This window comes from Amblyomma americanum, chromosome 9 (genome assembly GCF_052857255.1).
Source record: "Amblyomma americanum isolate KBUSLIRL-KWMA chromosome 9, ASM5285725v1, whole genome shotgun sequence".
NCBI lineage: Eukaryota > Metazoa > Arthropoda > Arachnida > Ixodida > Ixodidae > Amblyomma > Amblyomma americanum.
In genome coordinates, this window is record NC_135505.1 from 22,576,689 (window position 1) to 22,598,574 (window position 21,886).

Genomic DNA, 21,886 nt, shown 5'->3' on the forward strand with positions numbered 1-21,886 from the left:
TGGCTTCTTTAAGGAAAAAGCACTTTAGGTGGTTGGCAAAAATATTTACCCGTAAAAAGAAGCCAAGCAAGGGTAAAAACGAAATTTATTGAATTTTGCAGGCGCTTGCAGCTGATATCTTTCGTGAATGCTATTGATACTAGTTCTTAGAATTCCTTGTCAGTCTTTTCTTCGGCTAAAACGCACAAGTCTGATTTGCCATTTAGGACTATCGTGAGTGAGAAGGGATCATGGCAACACCAGGTCAGTCGATTTCTTCTTTCTAAGCTTAAACTTCTGTCTATTAATGATCCCTTCTTGGTAAATAAGTCAGCAGATGTTGCTGAGTTTTTGCAAAACAGCAATCAGATAGGTTCTGCTTTTTCTGCGGACGTTGAAGATTTGTTCTATTTGATACCACATGCTGAGTTGTTGGCCTTTGTTAGAGAGTGTATCGAAAGCTAGGGGGCAGTGGCATCCCAGAACAACGCCGGCATTTCAACTGATAATTTTTTAAATCTTTTAGAGTATTACTTGAATGTTGCCTTTATCTTACATGACAACCAGTTTTATCTGCAGCGCAAATGTATATGCATTGGTTCTTGTGTAGCGCCCATTTTATGTGATATTTTTTTAGCCTTTATCGATCGCTCATTAGAAAGAACCTTACGTGATGGTCTGGTTTTAAAACTTTTTAGATATGTAGATGACCGGGCTGGGACCTCTACATTCGTTGACCCAGTTGTTTCACAGATTTTAACTGATTTTAATCAATTAGGACGAGGGTTGGTTTTTGCACATGAACTGCCTGATAATCAACAGTTAAGGTTCCTGGGCTTAAAGCTTATGTTCTGTGGTAGCCACATTTGCTGTATGTACTTCCCCCGTGCCAACAAAGAGTTGTTGAGATACAACTCTTCACATTCTAAAGTTGTGAAAAGAACCATTGCATCTCTCTGCCTGGAGTCTGCCCTTCTAAAGTCGTGCCTTCATAGCATGTAGGAGAGTTTCAAAAGTCAGGTCTCCCACCTCTTGGCGGTAGGCTTCCCTTGCCCGGTTATTTCTGCTGTAGCTGAAACCCTCCTGCAAAAACAAAAAGGCACTCAAAAAAGAAAACCCGATCTCCCATATTCAAAGCCGGCGGTTGGCCCATATATGCACCAACTGTCGCACAACCTCAAGAACGTGGCCGGCAGGCACCACGTACCTTTAGTCTTCTTGGCCTCCAACAAGCTTTCAAAGCTTTGCCGCCGCATTTCTGGCATTTGTGAAGGTGGCTGTAAAAAGAGACATGGCATGTCTTATGTCAAATGCGCTACAGGAGTTCTGTACAGTTTATTCCTTTCTTGTGGGTCTTCTTATGTAGGCCAAACTGGCCGTTGCACTAATGACCGGCTATGGGAGTATGAGAAAAATTTAAAAAAATAACGACAGAACCGCAAATCTTGTACAGCATGTTTCTTCCTGTGTCAGCACGTGTAGGGCTAGATTTGAGAACGCCTGATTCTAGGCAGGAGCGCCAATGTAACAGCTCGGCTTGTGCTGGATGCCTTCCATATTAAAAGGTTATCTGATCACTGCGCGAGTGATGCTTCTTTGCAGATTTATACCGCTGAATATGCTTGTCTGACTTCGTTTTTTCCATAATCATAACGTGGTTGTTTGACGTGTGTGCCTGTACTGTCTGTGCATGCTCGCATTTTTGCTACATATTCCGTGTGTTACACCCCATTAAACAGTTGGTAGTGTAGCGCCTGTCAGTCATCGTTTGTGTTTCTTCTCAGTCCTTGTCCAAGTTTTGCGCCGACTTCTTTTATATCATGCAAAGCCAACTTGCCCGACAAACACGCTCTTCTGAACCGGCTAAAATATCGCTGTTTCACGCATTACTGCAAATTCGACATAATTACCGCTGTTCGGCTGCTGAAACCGAAACCGAGACAATGAAACTCCATGTGGCGATTTATGTGTAATGTCTTGAGCACCATTCCAAGGAAAAAAAAGCGTACACACACAAAAACCTGCATGGCGATCATCGCTACTTTGGCTATCTTCCAATATGGCGGCGCCCGCGAGATAAGGTACACTCGAGCTGGAAAGCCGCGCGGTCTCCTGCTGGTTCTCCGGAGCGCGTATTTTATGGTGTTTTCGACTGGATGCTTTAGATCATTCTAGAGCGCTCTGAGGGGCGAACCCATTGGTTGCCATCATAATCCGGCCCCTTTCAACCATCGATTTCTGGTCGAGGGGTCTGTGGCTATGAAGGGTTGCCTCCCAGCGCTCATAAGTCGGATCGGGATTGCTGTTCAAGTCTGGGTTTTCTTGACATTCCCAAACTGTGTCAAAGAGTGTGCCAACTGCTCCACAGAAGGGGCAGGATGAATCGTAGGTGATACCGGACGCTCTGACTACATTCGGCTGGTTCTTTCCGAGTGCTCGCCTCCAGCTCGGCTGACGTGCTCCGAGAAAAAAGTCGAAGCGGCTCCGAGATGAGCTCACGTGACAGAGCCACTTCCGCCATTTTGCGAGAGTGGTGCGAGGCCTCGGCGTCCTCTACGCATAGGTTTTTGACACAGTCACGGGATTGTAGCGTCCTTGCTGCATTGTGTTTTACGAGTGCCACGATGTGTGAGGTAAAATGTCCAAGAGGCGCCAGATAACTATGCTAGGAACGCGGTCTGTGTTGCTGTCACATGACAACAGCAATTCCAGCAGCAGCTCAGACGAGGACGACAGTGCTATCCACAAGGTGATGTTTGAAAAATGAGCATCCCGTGGGACGGAAAGCCGGGGGTAGCGATCGATACAGGCTAAGTGCGACCGCTATGCAGACTGTGTGCGAGCACGTGCGGCTAAAGCTAATCATGGGACGTTACGTGCGGCTACTGTTGACACTGTAGTGGTCGCCGCCTTGTGCTTGCTTGCCAAGGTATTGAGAAAAAAAAAAGGAAGCAAAACACTCACTACCAAGGTCACAACACAGGTGCACTGCGAGTACATCTGTGTCGATGTAGTTAGTCAAACAGTTGAATAGGTCACCATTATCACCGTCGCATCATCTGCCACCGCTGTTGTAGCCAGGCATTCTCTGCCTTCAGTACTGACGCCCTTTATGTGTCAGTGGATTATCACCACAGTTCTGCTTGACAAGGATATAAGAACCACCCGAACTGGACGGAAGATAGCTTGTACCTGTCACAAACTGGTTTATTTGAGCGCACATTTCTGCCAAAGGTCAATGCTTGTTTTCATGCCGGTCCATGGGATTGTCATCATGCGCTCATCATGAGGTGCTGTTGAGTGGCTCCTTTTGTCAGCATACAATTTATCTATTTAAACCTGACAGGCCCTCAAGGGCATTGAGTAAACTGGTTGCCCATTAATAATAATAATAATCATGAAACTGTCTTTTTGTGCCTGTTGACTATGAACACATGCAAACTAGCCCAACTACTCACATTAATTTTTGCTTTTCCTGTGTTTTTTTGCCTTAGGGCCTGTTATTGTGGCATTTCTTTTTTAAGCTGCTCTAAACTTATCTGTCATTTTCTTCCAGGTTCTCATGGAAATCTGCCCATTAAAGGTAAGCCTGCCCCTGTTGTTCCTCCTACCAGTGATCAGCTGCGTGTGAGGAGTTGGTTGTGCTGTCACATGCATCTCAAAGTGAATTAGTTGTTAACATGCTGTGAGTAGTTGTAGTTGTTTAATGTGCAGGATGACTGTGCTCTCTCATACACATTGCCATACAAGCTGCACAGCCGTTGTATGCTGCTACATTTCTGCCAGATGGGAAGTTTGCGGGAATGAGTCAGCGGCAGCTGAAAAAGGACAGGATTTAAATGGAGGGATGTGGGAGAAACCGTTTTCCTGAAAAGGGGACAAGGTTAGGTTGATGATGATGACATACCTCCTGTCATTGATGCTTTTAAACTGCTATCTTACTGTGAGAAAACTTGAAGCCTTGGTGTGCGTACTAAAAATCATTTATGCTGATTGTAAATTTCTTTGCTGTTGTGAATTTAATTCTAGTGAAGAGAAGTTGTGTTTGCACAATGGCTCTGCTGCTGATATGCATGCAGTGGGCCTGCTGGTGTGAAGCTTTAGATGCATTTGAATAGAAGTGTGTGCGAAGTATGTATATTTCAGCTTCAAAAAAAAACTATTAAGTTACCGTTTTCAGTAATTAGAACCAACAACAGGTAATTTATGAGTGTGTACATCTGAGTGGATGCCAGGAGAAAAAAAAAACATTGTTGGAGGCGGCAGTGAGTCCAGTGGAGTGATGAGATGATGAAAGTTTTTGGAATTGTGTTGCAGGTGGGGTAAAAGAAAAAAATATTTGGCCTTTGTGGAACTGACACTGTTGATGACTGCAGAATGAGTGTTGTGTCTCCTGTTTATGCGTTGCCTTCCATTGGCTGCTGCTACCTTTGAGCCGAATGAGGCAGTTTTCTTCTCTTGATGGTATTGTCATCTGTTTGGCATGGTTTGCTGCAGCCAGTAACTCAGTGACATCACTGTTAACCAGTGAGTGTTATTTAGTGTGGTGGGCTGTTCAGTGAGCAGGCTGGCCAGTGAGAATTTTTCATCTATTGTAATATGGGAGGGAATTTATGTAGTCCTTTGGGGGTTGATGGGTATGTACAGGCGTTGCAGACTCTTCATCCCAATACTTGTAGTGGGGCTCGCTGATGCATACTCAAGGAAGACTCGAGCACAAAGCATGTCCTGCGCTCTTCCTGTCCCCTCACTTCGTCCATGTCCGTGCTTTGTGCTCCTGTATTTTTGCTGAAGAGCACAAAAAGCTTGGCATTTTTTATCGCGCACCGTTTGAACATAAATATCGCAAGCCAAACTGAACAAAATGGTAGCCAATTCCACATTTGCCGTTGAAATGCAGCTGCCTATAGTAAACAGGCAAGCTGCTCACTCTTTGATGACCTTAAATCAGCGGCTAGGTCATTCACTGGCCCACCGTTGTTTCAGTTGGAAGGTTATTGTGAGGGCTTGGATTCTGTTGTGTCTGGGTAACAGTTTTCATCAACGTCATAGTGGCTGCCATCTTTGTGTCCAGAAAGCGCAGCGAAAGCCTGGTCTTTTGCTGTGCACAGGCACCGGCAGCATCGAAGACACATGCATACAGTTTTTCAATATATTTTGTGTGCCGGTGATAGCTCATTGCCTGCTAAAATTGAGTTTCTGAATATTGGCATTGAGAACACATTTTTAGTGTACCGTGTATTTTAACAGTATACTCGATGCTGAAGAAAACAAGTGTGGCAAAGATTTTGAGGGTACTGCGTGAGTCTGTCTTTGGGCCAGTGATGCTTGTTCAAGTGGTAGCATAATGGAGAAGAGATAATGTCCTTGGCCCGGTCACTCTTCTTTCTTCCTGCATTCATTTGGCAGATTTTTTATGAATACGTTGCGCTTCTACATACCCTGTGACAAAACGGGTGAGTAGGCAGGCTCACCAATGTGGTAGAAACAACACCACCCCTATTTCAAGTTGTGGTAGTTGCCAGCAGAAATGGAAGACTTTTGCCTTCACGCTCAGGAGCTCACGAAAAATTTTTTACTTTGTGGGCATAATAAGGTTCACGCACTGGTCCACACTTAGATCCATGCGGTCATCAGCACCGACAGCGTCAATGCATCAGCTGATGCATTCTTTACGTTTGGAGAAGCAAGCGCATCAACGAGCCCTAGTTCTCAAGAGGTGTTGGTAAAACTTGATTTTCTTAACTGCTCTTAAAGATCTTCGAGCCGACATGGTTATGCTTCAGCTTTATTCATTGATAATAGGCACCTTCAAAAAATACAACATGGCAGCATGCCCCTCTGCTCCTGTAGCGAGGTGTGTTAATTTGCAATGTATGGCTGCATCACAGGGCTCTTTTGCACTGGTGGTTTGAGGAAATGTTGTTATCTACCCAAGGCTTTCAAACAAAACGTAACACACTGATAAGCGAAGGTTAGCAAGATACATTTTGCCTAGGAAAATCTTTCAGCCCTTTTATTATTATTGTTGTATTCCTTCTAGCTTTTAATGCAGAATGTTCAAATTCAAATATTTGTTAAACACACTGCTGGGGAATAAATTGTTTTGCTTTGCCAAGTGCACACATTGTGCCTTTTAGCACAGGGCGAAGGCAGAGGCAGCTCAGTGAATAGTGCATTAACAAATGAAAATTATCAGAAAATATTTCAGGTTTATTCATATGTAGCCAAATACTGACAGACTAGTTTGCATGAGGGGACATAAACTTAAAAAAGGATTTTGCTAATTGCTTATGGAAGTGATCATTTCAGTGTCACCATTTCTTCAGTCCAATGGTAAATTTGTAACGAAACCAGCTTTGCCGACAGGAGCTTAAAAAAATCTGTGCAAATGGATTCGTTAAAACCTTTTCAAGAAGAGTCTGCTATATCGAAGTCACTAAAGGTTTCAGAAAGCACAAAGAAATTTCTTAACAGCTTTATAAGTTTGCCGATTTCAGTGATGTATCAAAGTATTGACGAAACTGTATTGAGTGTCTGTATCAGAAATAAATTTTAGTACTGCCTTGTGTCAGTATCAGTATCAAAGATACTGTTTTGAAGTATTGTGCCCAGCCCTGGCTATATGCTTAATTATCACCAACAGGTTCCAGCACAGTGGAGATGGCGTCTGTGATGTCAAGTAAAACTGTCTTCAAAGTGGAAGCCTAAGCGAGTTGGTTCAACATTATCGAAACAGTGCAAAGACGTGGACATGCAAAGAGGGCACACACAGGGCACTGTATGCCTGTGTCCTCTCAACATCTTCAAAGGCACTCCCTCGAACAATAGGCCACACTGTTTTTTCGCTGAACATATTGCAGCTGCAGAGCCCAACCGGAACATCTCCGTGCACCTCGACCTGAGAGACACGACGTCGACACGGTCGGCAACCACAGCCAATGGCCGTAGCTGCAGCGGTGGCGGGAGCAGGGCTGGCGGTGGCTCCTCATCACCTGAGTACCTGGACTCATCTCCGTCCCTCTCGGAGAGCCTGCTGGACGACAACAACTATGAAGCTGTGCTAGGCCTGGACCTGGAGCCGCCCGAGCTGTTCCCGCCCGATGGTGTGCGACGGCAGGCCGAAGACTTCACCGATGTCGAGTGCCACGGCATCGTCGACATTGCAGGTGCAGCCATGGCCACTTTGCGCATGTGCGCCTCGCCACCACTATGGCCATATATGCTATTTAGTCCAAAAATTATTTGTTTTGAATCAAAGTCATAAACGGAGTCTGAAAGGGTTAAACTAACAGAACACGGCAGGTGAACTTGGTCTGTTCTATGGCACATGGAACCAATAAATAGCCGTGCAGTCTGTGTGGATAACTTTGTTGATATAAAGTTCATGCCCAGAACTTATGGAGACACCTTTCTTCAGTGGCATGTGGGCATTAGTGAAAGTTGTGTGTTGGAGCCATGTGCACACCTTATTGTTTCACTCTATACTCTGAGAACACTGTACTATGTTCGTACGAATTGTGTGCTGTGGTTAAAAGTGGTTGGTTTTAATGTACATCAAGGGTGTGTCTGTGCATAATTCCCACATGGCGATCCGAATGGAATGCAGATGGTCAGCAGTACGTTCTTGTGTTGCCGCATGTACACATCTGGGTACCCGAAAGTCATTCTCAGTATCTGAAATATACCGTGCCGTGGACATGAGAGAATGTATCGGGTATCCAAGCTAATTCGAGATGGAAGCTAACTGGAGCCAATTAAGAGCTAAAAAGTAAAATATCAGAGGCTGGTGAGGGAAGCAGGTTGCATATTGCTGGCAGCCACCTTGCGCGGCACAGGCAATTTTTATTTTCTAATTAATTAATTGGTTAATTGCAGTTATTTACCTAAATTGCTAAATAGGTATTGAATTTAGACACTAGAAGGATTTGCAATGTTGGAGAGCACGTTCAGAAACGCCTATTCCATTATTTGTGGTAAGGAAAGCCTAACGTGTATCTTTTTTCCCAGCTTCAAAGAAAGCCCTAGAAATATTAATAATAAAAAAAAGCGTGACAAGCGCATTTGCGGGTCATGATCGGCTGCTCTCAATCATGGTTTGAGCAAACGAAACCAGCTGCAGCCATGACGAGACGGCCCTGTTGCAATGGTAGGCCAATATGATGATGGTGGTGGTTTCTTTCAGCCAGTTGGTGCACGTGGCAGTGCAAGTTGCAGTGAGAACGCCGTGCCTTGCAGTAGCTCTGCCTGCCATAGTCTCATGTGAAGCTGCCAGATGTGTCAGTAAATAAACTAGCTCCTTGTCATCTTGTGGTGTGACTTTGGGGCCTGGTGCTAAACGTTGAATGACCCATTTGCTGTGATGGGTTCTTGTGCCTCTGCTGGCAGGTGACGATGCCTACGGCCGCAATGTGATAGTCATCTCGGCATGCCGGCTGCCACCCCACAAAGAGCTGGACCACCCCAAGTTTCTCAGGTGGGTGCACCATCTCTTCCAGCTGACTTGCGTTTATTGCCTTTATTTCTTTGTTTACAAAATGCTGCAAACTGAAATCAGTTCAATGAGGAGAGTGAGCATGTCAGTAACCACTGTGTCACATAAACAACAACGAAAAATTCAGTCATTTAAACGGTACTCTATAAAGTTTGCAAATCAAGGGAGTAATTAGCATCCGCCTTAATTTAATACTCAGTCACATGTAGCCATATGGCATTGCTTGAGGGAATACTAATGATTGATTACTCGCTCGATTGAAATCTGCACCTCATTGGATACACTGGTATCCACTGAATTTTTGTTTAGTATTCCCCTGAGTATGCAAATATAAATAAACAAAATTGCAAAATAAAGTAGACAATATGTAAGTGTGCACAGTAAGGTGCTACAGGCAAAAAGCTTTTTTTTTTTCAAAAGGCAGTTATATAAGCACTCTTATCATTGGAATGGCGATATACAGCTGCACAAGTGGGGCCAGCTCAAAGAGGCATTTGCATCTGTCAGTACCACAGGCTATCCACTGACTGTCAAAAGCACTAAGGAGCCATAGTAATCCACACTGTGCTGTCTGCTTGTGTAGCCCGATGCATAACCTTTAGCAGTGTGATTGTTCAGGTCCTTTCAGGCAATAAACTTATCACGTGGACAAGCTCACACACATTATCATAAAAGCACCTCGTGCACGCAAGCAGGTTCGCTTATGTAGGAACCTTCTAATCTGCTAGTATAATATACTGAGCAGAAGGCAAGGGTGCTGACTCTGATGCTGACTAAGTGGTCAGCGGCCTTTCTGGAACGTAAGGCAGCACACCGTTCCACGTGATGAATGCGACACATAAAGGAAACTTCAGTAAATTCATGGTGGGTGGAGAGCACAACAAAGGCAGGACAAATATTGTGCTTGTCTTGTCTTCGTCCCGCCTTTGCTGCGCTGTCCACCCACCATGAATGCTTACCAACTCACCCAAATCTCAGCTTTACTCAACTTCAGTAAAGTGAGCCAGCTGCTGAAATACTCATTTTTTCCCCCAACTTGGTAAATGATTGGAATCAGTTGACTAATAGAATATTTGCCGGAATGAAATTTCAGCCTTCCTTAGAATGTTGTATAATTTTGATATTTACTGTTCGTGGAGTTGGTTGAGCGGTATATACATAGAAAAGTGTAGTCTATACTAAAAGTTTAACATTTCTCTTGGTTGATGACCATTATGCTTTCCTGTTGGTAGCTGCACTTGATTCATGTATGTCATCAGTGTTGTGAATGCTTCATTTTCTTTGCTATTTTTTGTTTTGCTGTGTTGACGAATTCTTTCTTTACTTTCTGTTGTAATTAACGTGTCTACAGTACAGCCCTTGGGGCACTGTGGGTACCTTGAGTATATAAGTAAATAAACAAAATGCCCAACACAGCATGGCCACTAGTGGACCAGTCATAGGGCAATGCCAGATTTGAAAATCTGAGGACACCTAAAATTTGGAAGTTGCCTCGCCCCCCTAAAATTCCAGAGGACTCCAAAAGTTTTGCGAGTAGACCGATTCCAGAAAGTAGATTAAGGTGGATTAGTGGATCAGATTAGTATAATCACATATGATAATACAATGGAAAGTATTTGAACATTCTAGAAGGCGATGACTCATGCATACCATATAATGGCAATGTAACTGGTTCCAACTGGAGGTTTTGCAGGAAAATTCAAGAATAACATTAGACACTTATTCTAAACACTGTAGCAGACAACCTAAACGCTGTCGCCTTTTTTTCTGTTGTTAAGACAGTCCCCACATTTTAAATTGTCCTGTCTGGTTGAACCTTTAGTTGTTGCCATTATGACCTTTGTGGTTCAGGTACCTGATGCACACGCTGGACCAGTTTGTGGAGAGCGACTACACACTGGTCTACTTCCACCACGGCCTCAGCAGCAAGAACAAGCCGTCCCTGGGCTGGCTCTGGTCTGCCTTCCGGACATTCGATCGAAAGTGGGTAGCGGTTGTCCTTGTTTTCCTGCCTGTCTTTATAAGGCCCGTGGCAATCGCCGCTACCCATGTGTGTGTGATATACGTAACTCTGCATCCCAAGCAGGATTCCTATGGTTAATCTCGCAATTCGTTTGCAGCACTCAGAAAGGTAGAGCTGTATCCCTCAATCGGGCCAGGAAGGCAACAATAAAGTAAAACCACTTTATTAGGACAGCAAAATATATTCGAATCGACTGGGTTGTCAAATTAACCAATGACAGCAAAAATTGGGACCCTGGTAAAAAATTTCACTGCAGCAACACACTACTTTTATTGGTCAAACCTTGTGATTACTGTATAGTGCCAAGTAAAAAAAGATCATTCAGCTCATAACCCTTGCTGGCTAGAAAGAAAGTTGGCCAGAAAAAAAGTTGAAGAAGTTGAGCAGCGTTGTGAATATTTTATTAAACAATTATCACAGTAATTTAAAAGGTATAGTTCAGGATGGTGTTTTCAAAATACAGCAAGTGTGCTGTACGGTGTTAAATTAGCAGAGAAAGACTGCACGAAGGCGGCACTGTGGAGTCCTTGCTTCCAAGTGGTGTGCTACCATTCATAAACATGGCGTCGGCCAAGTCTCCTGTGTGTGCAGCACCTGGACACTGGTGCTCACTCCTTCTCAGGGATGGCGCCACCAGTCGCAGGATGAGGAGCACGGAGGAACATGTCTTGCAGCGCACACCGTTGTGATTGGCTCAGATCACTGCAGCATTCATGGCAGTGCAAATGACTTGAGATGGAATATACTGGGTGCGTGACATATTTGAGAATGCTACTCCAAGTAGCCATAACACCAACAGTCTCACCACATCTATCTAGGCGTGCAGCTTCTTGTATAGTGACACCTTATCATTCATACTGCGCAGTTTTTTTCAGGATAGAAGCATACAGGCTGACGCAGGAAACGAAGCGCTATGCAGTTGCGATGGCCACTCTCCACAGTGAGTTGCTAATTGTCACCTGTCTGAACATAACAAAGTCGTTTATTTTTCAAGGTGCAGAAAGAACTGATGTTCTCTTACAGTGACATGGCATCTGTGATGAAAAGGAAAGCGCAGTCAACAGTCAGATGCCACCAGAACACTTGATTTTCTCCAGCAGCTGCAAGCCATTGTGAGTGATGACTCGGGAAAATCGATGAAGGTCATTGCAAAGGAGTTCCAAGTCGTAGAGTCGGCTGTCAGGCTTGCTGTGCACAAGAACTTGAGGAAACATTCCTCTGTCATCAGGAGGGGGCAATTAATATCCGATGAAACTCCTGAGGATTGCCTGCTCCTGTCCAAGTGCTTGCTAAGCAAGCTTAAGAAGCCTGAGAGGCATAGAATGGTCTTTTGTTTTTTTGAGATGAAAACAACTTTGAGGAAGACCAAAAAATCTAATAGCCTGAACGACAGGTGGCTTTTGTGCGAGCGCTGATACGATGCTTAGACGTCACCATCAGAGCACATTTCGTCTTTCCACACCTCTCAGCTATGCTTCGAAAGGCGGAAATTTCCAAGTCGCTATGGAGTGCGTCTAGGGCAACGAGGACTGCATGGTGTTTCATTTCCTGCGTTAACCTGTACGCCTCCATCTTAGAACAAACTGCACTATATGAATGATAAGGTGTCAATATTCAAGAAGCTGCATGCCTAGGTGAGAGTGCTTGCTTGCTGTTGCTGTAAGCCACTACTACCTTGTAGAAGGGGTCATGGGCCTAGTCAAGCTGTCGAGACAGCTTTTAGCTCTTGACCCTTTCCAGGATCCATTATTTCTGGAAAAATAAAGAATTGTAATGAATTGAATTGAATGGCAATATTGAATAGTGTTCTCAAATACCTCGTGCACCCAGTATGCTTGGCGTTGCCACAATAGTCAAGCTTCTAGCATTTGTTTATTTCGTTTTTACAGAAAATCGATCAGCTTATGTAAACAGGGTACCAAAGACTGAGCTGTCCTGTGAGCTCTCCTGAACAGTCGCTGCAGTAGCTGTGCATCTGGTAGAGAGTGTTAGCAGAGGGGCATTTCGTGCAGGTTTGTTTTCGTGGCCTGAGGCTGCGGTGAGCGCTTTCATTTAATGGAAGCTGTGCTGGACTCGCACTTGAAGTTAGGCGGCAGGCGCAGGTTTCAAGTTATAAACTGCATGAGAGACAGCACTTCTCCTGTCATGGAGTTCCTTGAAGCCAACGATATTCTGAGTGATATTCAGCACAGCTTCCATCACAGCTTCAGCACCATTTTGCAATGAACCGAGTTCACTCACGATGTCACTCATTCTCTTGATCTCGGTAACCAGATTGACGCTATATTCGTTGACCTATCATAAGCATTTGACACAGTTCCTCAAACTCCTACAAAAACTCAACACCATATAAGCAGTCCAACCGTTGTCAACTGGATTGCCAGTTTGCTTTCTTTTCGTTCGCAGTGTGTATCCTTCAACTCGGGTATCTCTTCTACAGTGAATGTCTCGTCAGGTGTTCTGCAAGGGTCCGTTTTGGGGCCACCTCTTTTCCTTCTGTGCATTAATGACCTCCCTTCTAGCGTATGTACTAAAATTCGCTTATATGCAGACCATTGCGTGCTGTACCACCCCATCACATCCACTCAGGATCACACCTTTTTAAATGATTCTTTTGCGACACGTGGCAGATGAAAATTAACTTCACTAAAACAGTCTCCATGTCTTTTAGCAAATCCTTGTCTCCTTCTCTTTTCACATATCCGTTTAATGGCTTGTTCTTAAATAAAGTAACCGGATATAGATACCTTGGACTGCTTTTCACTGCCAACATGTGTTGGTCGAAGCACATCAATCTAACATGCAGTAAAGCACTTCAGAGACTCGGGTATCTGCGACGCACTTTGCGTGCAGCACCACGTCATAACACTAATCCGACCACTTATAGAATACGGCTCAGTTGTCTGGAATCTGCATCAGCAAGTATACTGCAATAAAATTTAATCTGTCCAGAAGAAGGCAATTCATTTTATCTATTGTCACTATGACAGAGAATTTTCGCCCGCATTTAATCTTAGCGCATTGTCTCCAACTCTGCTTTTAACACGCTGATACATCAAGTGCCTCAAATATATTTACACGATTGTTAACTCGCCGTGCCTTATGACAATGAACACCCATGTTACCTTTTCTGCTGCATTATCTACCAGGCGCCACCACTGTTTAAACATTTCTCCACTTTACGCACCGACTCACATGTACATATTCAGCTTCTTCCCACGTGCCATCAAGTGCTGGAACTCCCTGCCTGGTGAAATTCGTTCACTTCCATTTCCGCAGTTTTTGACTGCCATTGAATGTTCGTGACACCTTGCCTTGTTCATACATATTATATTGTATTTTGTTTGTACGTTTTATGCACGCGCGCTTGCATTTATGAACATATTTACTCTTTTCATGTATTCTATATCCCCACTCCTGCAATAGCCCCTGGTGGGCTGCAGTATGTACAAATAAATAAATAAATAAAATCAGGAAAAAGTAGGGCATGGCAGCGGAGACTGCACGAGGTGTAGCTTTCCCAGAAAGGATTATTACATTAGTAATTTTCCGTTACCATTAGCATTAGGCACTGGTATACAGCCGGTAAAACGCAGAAAGCTGTGTGCGTGCATGCATGCTTGAGAAAAAGGATGGACGCTGTCCAATATGTCGACGCGAAATAAATTTATCTAAATGAAGCATTTCTCAACCTTACGTTTTACCTCTAAGAAACAAATACAGTCGAGCCCGCTAATAACGAACATGAGCATCACGCAGCATCCGTTCGTTATATCCTGAAGTTCGTAGTAAGTGGGCCACAGCTTTAAAGACAGTTGCTGGTCAAAACAAAATTTTTTCTTCGCGAAAAAGTTCGTGATGGACGTCTGTTTTTGCAGCGCAGATCCGATGAGGGAGGTTTCCAGCTTATTTAAAGCAGAAGCGTACTCTTCACTGAGGCCCTTGGCATAGACAAGTTGCCTGAGGCTCTCTATGTAGCCCATTGCTACTGGCACGCTTATGGGTGCTGGCTCCTAAGTTTCATCTTCATCTGATTCCTCCGCGTCACCCTCGTCCGTGCATGGTTCCACGATGTCGGCGTCGTCATCGACAGAAATAAAATCATTCCAACCAATGTCATGACCCCCATGTCGGAGTTGACGACGCGTTGCCACAAATCGCCTCAGGGCTGGTCATCTTCCGAAGCATCAGGCTCGGCATCAGACACTGTGTCGACGAAGCCGGCCTTGCGGAAGCAGTTCCGCTCGCCAGTGGGCGCCACCTCTGCCCAGGCGACTTTTATCATCTCTACCGCTGAATACAATAGAAATGGCCACAGTGTTTTCGTCTGGCATTCCGAATTACAACCAGGGCTCGAGATTTGAACGAAGCCAACGAAACGTCCGCACTGCAACGAGAGTGACAAAAGCGCGCGATGGGGTAGACGTGCAACGTGCAAAAGCGGCAATCAAGCTAAAAATACAGACGCACAGCGCCAGCGGAGAGACCAATGAGGGGCATCCGTGAGTGTCAGTGCAGCCACCTCTTTGCTCCCACGGAAGGCTTGCTTCATGGAGCGTGGCCTGCGCGATTAGAACTGGCGGCGGTGCAGTTGATCACGGAGGCCACGCACAGATTCGCAAGAGAGTGAGGAGAGGGGAGCGTAGTTGTGAGGAGGGGCGGGAGGGTTGTCTTGGGAGGCGCATTGGCGGAGAAGGGGTAGCTCGCTTGAGAATGGCACGAAACAGGGCGGGCAGTTCGCCTGCGATGAGGAGAGGGAAAACATACCGCATGCCAGGCGCACAAAGGGGTCGGAGGCAGGTTATCTCGCATCATGGTGTAGGGTTTACACCGTCCGTTCGCTGTAACCGATTAGCAGGGCTTAATGATATTCGTTCTACGTGTGATTTTGTGCCATTGAAATAATGTATATTTTCACGGTCGCGCAGGTCTCGTTCGTTATAAGCGAAAGTTCGTCTTAAGTGAGGTCGTTATATGTGGGCTCGAGTGTATGTTGATTTCAAATATCATCATCGTCAGACACAGACACACACACACACATGCGGAAATTGAAGTTCTTAGAGTCCCAGTGAAATAAAAGCAGGTGATTGTGCACGGTGAAATATTAACTTTTTATTTCCCAGTGTTATGTCCAGCGTCTGCTGTCACAGGCCAGGCCTTGGTAGAAATATTGGGAAATAGTTATTTTTTCACTATGAATCAATCCATCTACTTGCACGTGCGTGCGTGTGTGTGTGTGTGGGGGGGGGGGGGGGGGGAGGGGGGGTTGAGTGGGCTCCCTTCAAAAATTTGTCTTGTGCACAGCACTAATATATTATTGCTCCATCATTAGTGCTCCCATTCTGCAGAAAATTCGGCATCGCCGGCCGCAGCAGTGTTGCGAGCGAGAAAGCAGGTGGTCCACCTGTCACATAGGTCACATGACCTTGTGATGTCATCATAACCTGCCTGCCGTGGCAGATGGCAGTTAAGTGACTGGTTAGTTGCGAGAGGTTGCTCAGTAAGAGCAACCTGGGCCTCATAAGCCCGACCGGTGGCTGTATTTGAAAGAGCCACATGCTGGGGCACATCGCTTAAACACGGCACCACTGTACCATGTGTGGATGCCCAGAGATCTGGGAATGTAAAGTGGAGAATGACCGATTCCCCATGTATGGGCATATAACAGAGAATGAGCACGGGAGGGATCTGTACTGCTGTCGCACTCCAGTCTTAAGGGTATGTTAAGCGCTATGTGAGAGGAAGAACAGTATTCGTGTCTGCTAAGTGGCACACAAAGTGGACCCCATACTGCTGAAGGGACCCATTAAGGTGGAGCTTAAATCTCCGCTCCAGTTTTTGTGGCAGTTACTGTGTAAGCAGGGTGCACTTCATATTTTTTGAGTACTAGTCGTGTATGTGCAACACACCCTTGCGTAATATGGAAACCATATTGTTTATTTTTGATTGTGTGCAGGGTAATGAGATCACAGTGGTGGAATAAAATTGCCGCTTATAGAGAACATGATAGTGCAAAGGAGACACAAGGAGGTCGACACTGCCGGTGCCGTTTTAGTGTTCTCTTTGTAATGTTTAAATGCCTTCTCCTTTTTTCCTCTCCTGGTGGTGAAAGTGGTGCATATGACCCTGCCCCAATCTTGTGCAGGTACAAGAAGAACCTCAAGGCCCTCTATCTAGTCCACCCCACCAGCTTTGTCAAGATACTCTACCAGCTTTTCCGGCCCTACATTAGGTGGGTGTGTGTGTGTGTGTCTGCAATAGGCTTTGGGGTGTGACATCCCCGAAGTGAAGTGCTGTGTAGTTAGCATGCCTCACTTGTTTGTCCACTGTTCACCTTTGGTGTGGCACAGATTTTCATCTGCATTAAGGGGGTAGAGACACCAAAATTTTCATGGCGTATATTTGCTTTTGAATGATGCACAAGACATTAGCAAACATGTACCAGCACTTGAAATTTGACCACGCTCAGTTGTCATCATCAACTTTACTACGCCCACTGCAGAACAAAGGCCTCTCCCATGCCCCTCCAATCAACCCTGTCCTGTGCCAGCTGCGGCCACCGTATCCCCGCAAGCTTCTTAATCTCATCCGCCCACCTAACCTTCCACCGCCCCTGGCTACGCTTGCCTTCTCTTGGAATCCAGTCCGTTACCCTTAAGGACCATCGGTTATCCTGCCTTCGCATTGCGTGCCCTGCCCAATCCCATTTCTTGTTCTTGATTTCGAATAGGATGCCATTAACCTGAATTTGTTCCCTGGCTCCTAGCGTTACACCTATCATTTTCATTTCCATACCTCACTTCTTTGTCCTCAATTAAAGTTGAATCGTTTTTGTTAGGCTCCTAACTTTTAATTGAATTTATACTTCCATGCAGTTTAAGTTTCAGCAGTTTAAAAATTGTTACGTCATAAGTGAGCACAAGATCACGTGAGGCATGCAAAAACTTGAACATAACAGCTCTTTGTTCACTTTGTGCCAATCCAACGTCTGCAGCAGTTTATCCTAAGAGTTCGAATGGATTAAAACGATAATGCACCGGTTATATTGCATTTTTGTGTGCCTCGCATGATCTAATACTCACTTGGAACGTCGCAACTATTGTCTGGCAACTGAAACGCGTAAACAAGTACTGAGGAAAAAAAATTCAGTTACAAATTATTTACTGAGTGCTGACGCACTCCACATTCTGATCCATGTTGACTAATGTCGTATGCATTATTCCATAGCAAAAAAAAAAAAAACATACTTTGAATGTCTCCACTTTTTCAACTTTTCACGGGCCACCTTCTCTGCCTTGGGGGCTGTCTTGTTTCGAATGCTTGTCCTGCATGGCCTCTGCATGCTTGTCAGTAGTAGCCACTGTGGTGAGAGTGCGTGATTGTTACAATTTGGATCTGTTCATTGTGAAGGCCACATGGACAGGTCAGAAAGAAGTGCCATTTCCACAAGATTTTTCTGTGGACCCTTATGGGGGGAATGCTGCTTTCAGCAAAAATTTCTTTATTTCGTGATGTGTTTATGTAAAATTTTTTGGGCATATTAGCAATAATTTTATGACTCCTCTCTCAATATTTGACTGTTATATCCCCAGAAAATCGTTTTATAATATTTATTCTTTCTCTCCGAGTCTTTGGGAAAAGCTGCAGAGATAAGAAAACGTGGCAGAAGGCTGGTTCGCCTGGCGTGCTACATGTCAAGCCATTCTTAGACTTTTTTTTCACAAAGCGCAACTTTTGGTTCTGAATTTTTTTGCAATACAATGTCTGTTTACATATCTGGAGTGAGAAGGAAATTTCATACGAGAAATATAATATTAAAAAATTTGAAAAACAAAGAATCTCTTGATCTGCAGTATGGTCCTAGCGGTGCAACAAAACAAACATGGTCAAAATGGATAAAGCAGTTGCGAAGAAATCTGCAAGATAGAGTATTCAGGCAGTAAACTGTAACAGATAAAAACATTCATTGTTCAAGCATTTCCCTGCAATGCGGAGGCACCCATTTCACGAAACAGTTTTTTTAGAGGACTTCCCAATCGATTTCAGCAGTGAACCTTAGGGACAGTCTGAAAAACTAGGCATACAAGCGTATACAACAGTTGTCAAAGAAATCAATTTTTTGGTCATTTCTGGGGGTTTCAAAGCTGCGTCCCCCTTTAACTGCTTTTAGCTGCAGGAAGATAGGTCAGGAGTGTGCAGTAAGCTTCGTGCAGGTTCTCTCATTTTTATTATACTCATCTTGATTTTAGTCTTCTTCTTATTATTTTTATTATACGGCCTTTTTTAGCTGCCACAGTCAGATGCGGTTATCGTATAGTACTGATACTTTTTCTGCTTTTATTGTTTATGGAGTTGTGTTTCAGTTAGTGGTGTGCGAATATTCGAAAATTCAAATACAAATATGTTTGATATTTGGTTCATTTTTGGTTTAAGAAATTGATTTTGAATTGAAGTTAGAATTCCTGAGAACTTGAAAATTTTCAAATATGTGCCAGCGATTGAGTACCGCACTAACTTTCATAAGTCCGACCGAGGCAAAGCCACGAGCTTTGGAAAAATTATCCAGACCGAGTTTAAAGTGCCAGAAAATCAGCACAAGGGCATCCTCTTTGCTTTCTTCTCTATCGTTTATTGCGTGGACCAATCACATTTGAATGCAGTAGGCTTGGATTCCGTGTGAAATTCCGCAAGTGGGCTTTCCCATATATCACACATCATGAGAGCAAGGTTGGCTGACCACCAGCTTTGAACAATCACAATGTGAAAACGTTTGTTTGGTCCTTTGGATCCATAATGTGTTACATACCTAAACCCCACACCAATGGCACTCATTCTGTTGCCTTCACCACTCTTCTAGTGTGAGCTGTGCAGCATCGTGTTGGTTAATTATAACATGCAGAAAAGCCCGTTCACAATATTTTGTGTGAGGCTCCCTAAGGGGCGAGTCAGGATGTCGCCAACAAGGCAAGCGATCACGTAAATATCCCTCCTATTGCATAGTGCATTGTAACTTATGCATCTCTTAAGTACGCATAACGGAAAGCATGACAAGGATCAAGGGACCTTTGTCCTAAGTTAAAAAGTACCGTGGCTGCCTTGTTTCGGTTTCTGAGCTTCAGTGCTCCAGTTTTGTTTATTTCAGTTGCGAAAACTGTACACTGTTTTGAAAAATTTATTAGCAACAACATTTACCTATTTATGTTTTTCTGAATTCTTTTTTTTCATACTGAAGAGATATTTGATATTTGAAGCAATTTTTTCTTCATATTTGTGTTCGATTCATATTTGAAATTTCAGTATTTGCACACCGCTAGCAATAGCATCAAATTCAAATTCAGTTTGCAGCAGACCAGCAAACAGATCATATGTCTCAATAGGCCATGTGGTGTAGTGCACAGACTATGAAGTAAATATCCATCTGAAATGCCAATGTTGTACATTTGTTTGATACAATAGCAATAATGGAAAAGTGTTCAAATTAGTACGTTCAAGGGTCAGTGTTATCATGCTGTCTAAATGGGCATCTCTTGGGTTGTGTTCAGTAACTGCTTGGTGAAGCTATTTCTAGTTTGTCATCTCCTACTGGGAACAGCAAGGTGTCTTCAATTGTTGGCAGTGAATTACAGTAGGCAGTTATTAAAAAGATGCTTCCTTACAGCTGACCTAAAATTGGAAGCTAGCTTTATGTGTTTGATGGCAGTGAATTCCATATTAGTGAGTGTGCAAAGCAAGACAAGGGAAAGAGAGTGCCGTTTCACCTTTTCTCCTCCCCCATGGTGCAGTGCCAAATTTGGGAGGAAAATCTCTTACGTGAACCACCTGCATGAGCTGAAGCAGCACGTCCACTACGACCAGCTGCGGATACCTGAGCCGGTGCTCGAGTGAGTATTGTCGCTAATGTGCTTGTGTGCCCCACTGGCAAATATGCTTTGATATCTGCTGAAAAATATCTGAGAAGTACCACATGCATGCACCATCGCCTCTCATTTTGATCGTTAAAGAAAGTTTTTGAATGCAGGTCATCAGGCACGTAGTGCGTGAGGTGCCGGCCCACAACACAGGATTTTAGTGCTTTTCATTCATGTGCTCATTTTATATGGTGAAGCTGTTGCATACTGATGCGATATACAGCTAAATTGGCGTTAATCAAATGTGTGCTTCTGTGCAAAAAACGTTCAACCAGCGGATGCGTGTTCGCCAAGGTTATGCATGTATTCCCTGCTAACAGCTGTAGCTGGCGGGTGGCAGACTACAGTTGGATGGAACATACCCCTATTTGTTTCCACTTGCAACTCACATGAAGCAATTCACGAATGTAGAAGTCGCATTGACCACAGCAGAATCAGTGACAAGAGTTGTTTGCAATCATACCTTCTATGTAAAGTAGACTCGTGATAATTCTGTCTGCGTGGTCCATTATGTCAATAATGCACGCTCATTATGAGCAACTCGTGTGGTGAAGCCTCCTTACAGAGACACTGCCGCGTGTGAGGAGGCTCCTTTGCTACTGCATCGAACCTCTGAAGGAGGCCGCGGGAGGCCTTACTATTTTGGAGCAGTTCTGCTTTGATATTTCCAACAGTGGGCATGCAGTACACCTTGACGGAATTCTAAAAAATCATCATTGGCACGCAATTTTACACTAAAATAAAAGACGACCATTGGCTATTTTTTCACCAGTTAAATTAGCTGCGATGTGAAACTGTTTCTCAAATTTTTTTTGTAGCCATTCGACTTTTCAACCTTCAGATGACTCCGACTTTTTTTTTTCCAGTCCCTTGAGGTTTTGCTGTATTGAAAAACCAGTGCTTTATCAATAACTCTTTACAACTACACTTCAGTAAACAGATAGATCACTGCGCCTTTCACCTATACTTTATGTTGTGCTAAAGCATTCAGCTACATTAGCATGTGTAAAAATTACGGGTGTGCGAACGTTGAAATTTTTGGACACGAATCGAATGCGAATATGAAGAAAAAATGGCTTCGAATATCGAATCGAATATCTGTTCAGTACAAAAAAAAATTTCAGAAAATAATAAACAAGCAAACGTTGTTGCCGTTACTTTTTCCAAAATAGTGTATGGTCTTTGCAACTAAAATAAACAAAACTAGACTGCCTCAGTACCATATAAAAAAACGTCCACAGAAATGTCTACTATTGATGAGACAGCATAACAATATCCAAAACCAAAACCAGTTGTTGGGCAAGTTGGTTATGGATCACCGGATAACAGTATCCAAACTGTAATGAGGTCATGCAAAACAAAATCCGTAAAGTGACAAGACTGGCAACAAAAAATAGCTTGCTGACTAGTAAAATCTCATTCATTCAGAGTTCAAGGGACTGGAAGAAATGCCCACTTTATGTGATGGTCTGAAGGCCTAGG

General features: G+C 44.0%; 1 protein-coding gene across 5 annotated transcripts in view; it reads left to right on the forward strand.

The window, feature by feature from the left end:
* Positions 1–21,886, forward strand: part of LOC144105434 (rho GTPase-activating protein 1-like) — a 168,502-nt gene that overhangs the window by 113,952 nt on the left and 32,664 nt on the right. For all 5 annotated transcript variants that reach the window (XM_077638549.1, XM_077638550.1, XM_077638551.1 and 2 more), the window contains 6 exons: positions 3,536–3,562; positions 6,843–7,148; positions 8,368–8,455; positions 10,325–10,456; positions 16,642–16,728; positions 20,279–20,377. In XM_077638549.1, the coding sequence (XP_077494675.1) occupies positions 3,536–3,562; positions 6,843–7,148; positions 8,368–8,455; positions 10,325–10,456; positions 16,642–16,728; positions 20,279–20,377 (739 nt within the window). The remainder of the gene's footprint in view (positions 1–3,535; positions 3,563–6,842; positions 7,149–8,367; positions 8,456–10,324; positions 10,457–16,641; positions 16,729–20,278; positions 20,378–21,886) is intronic.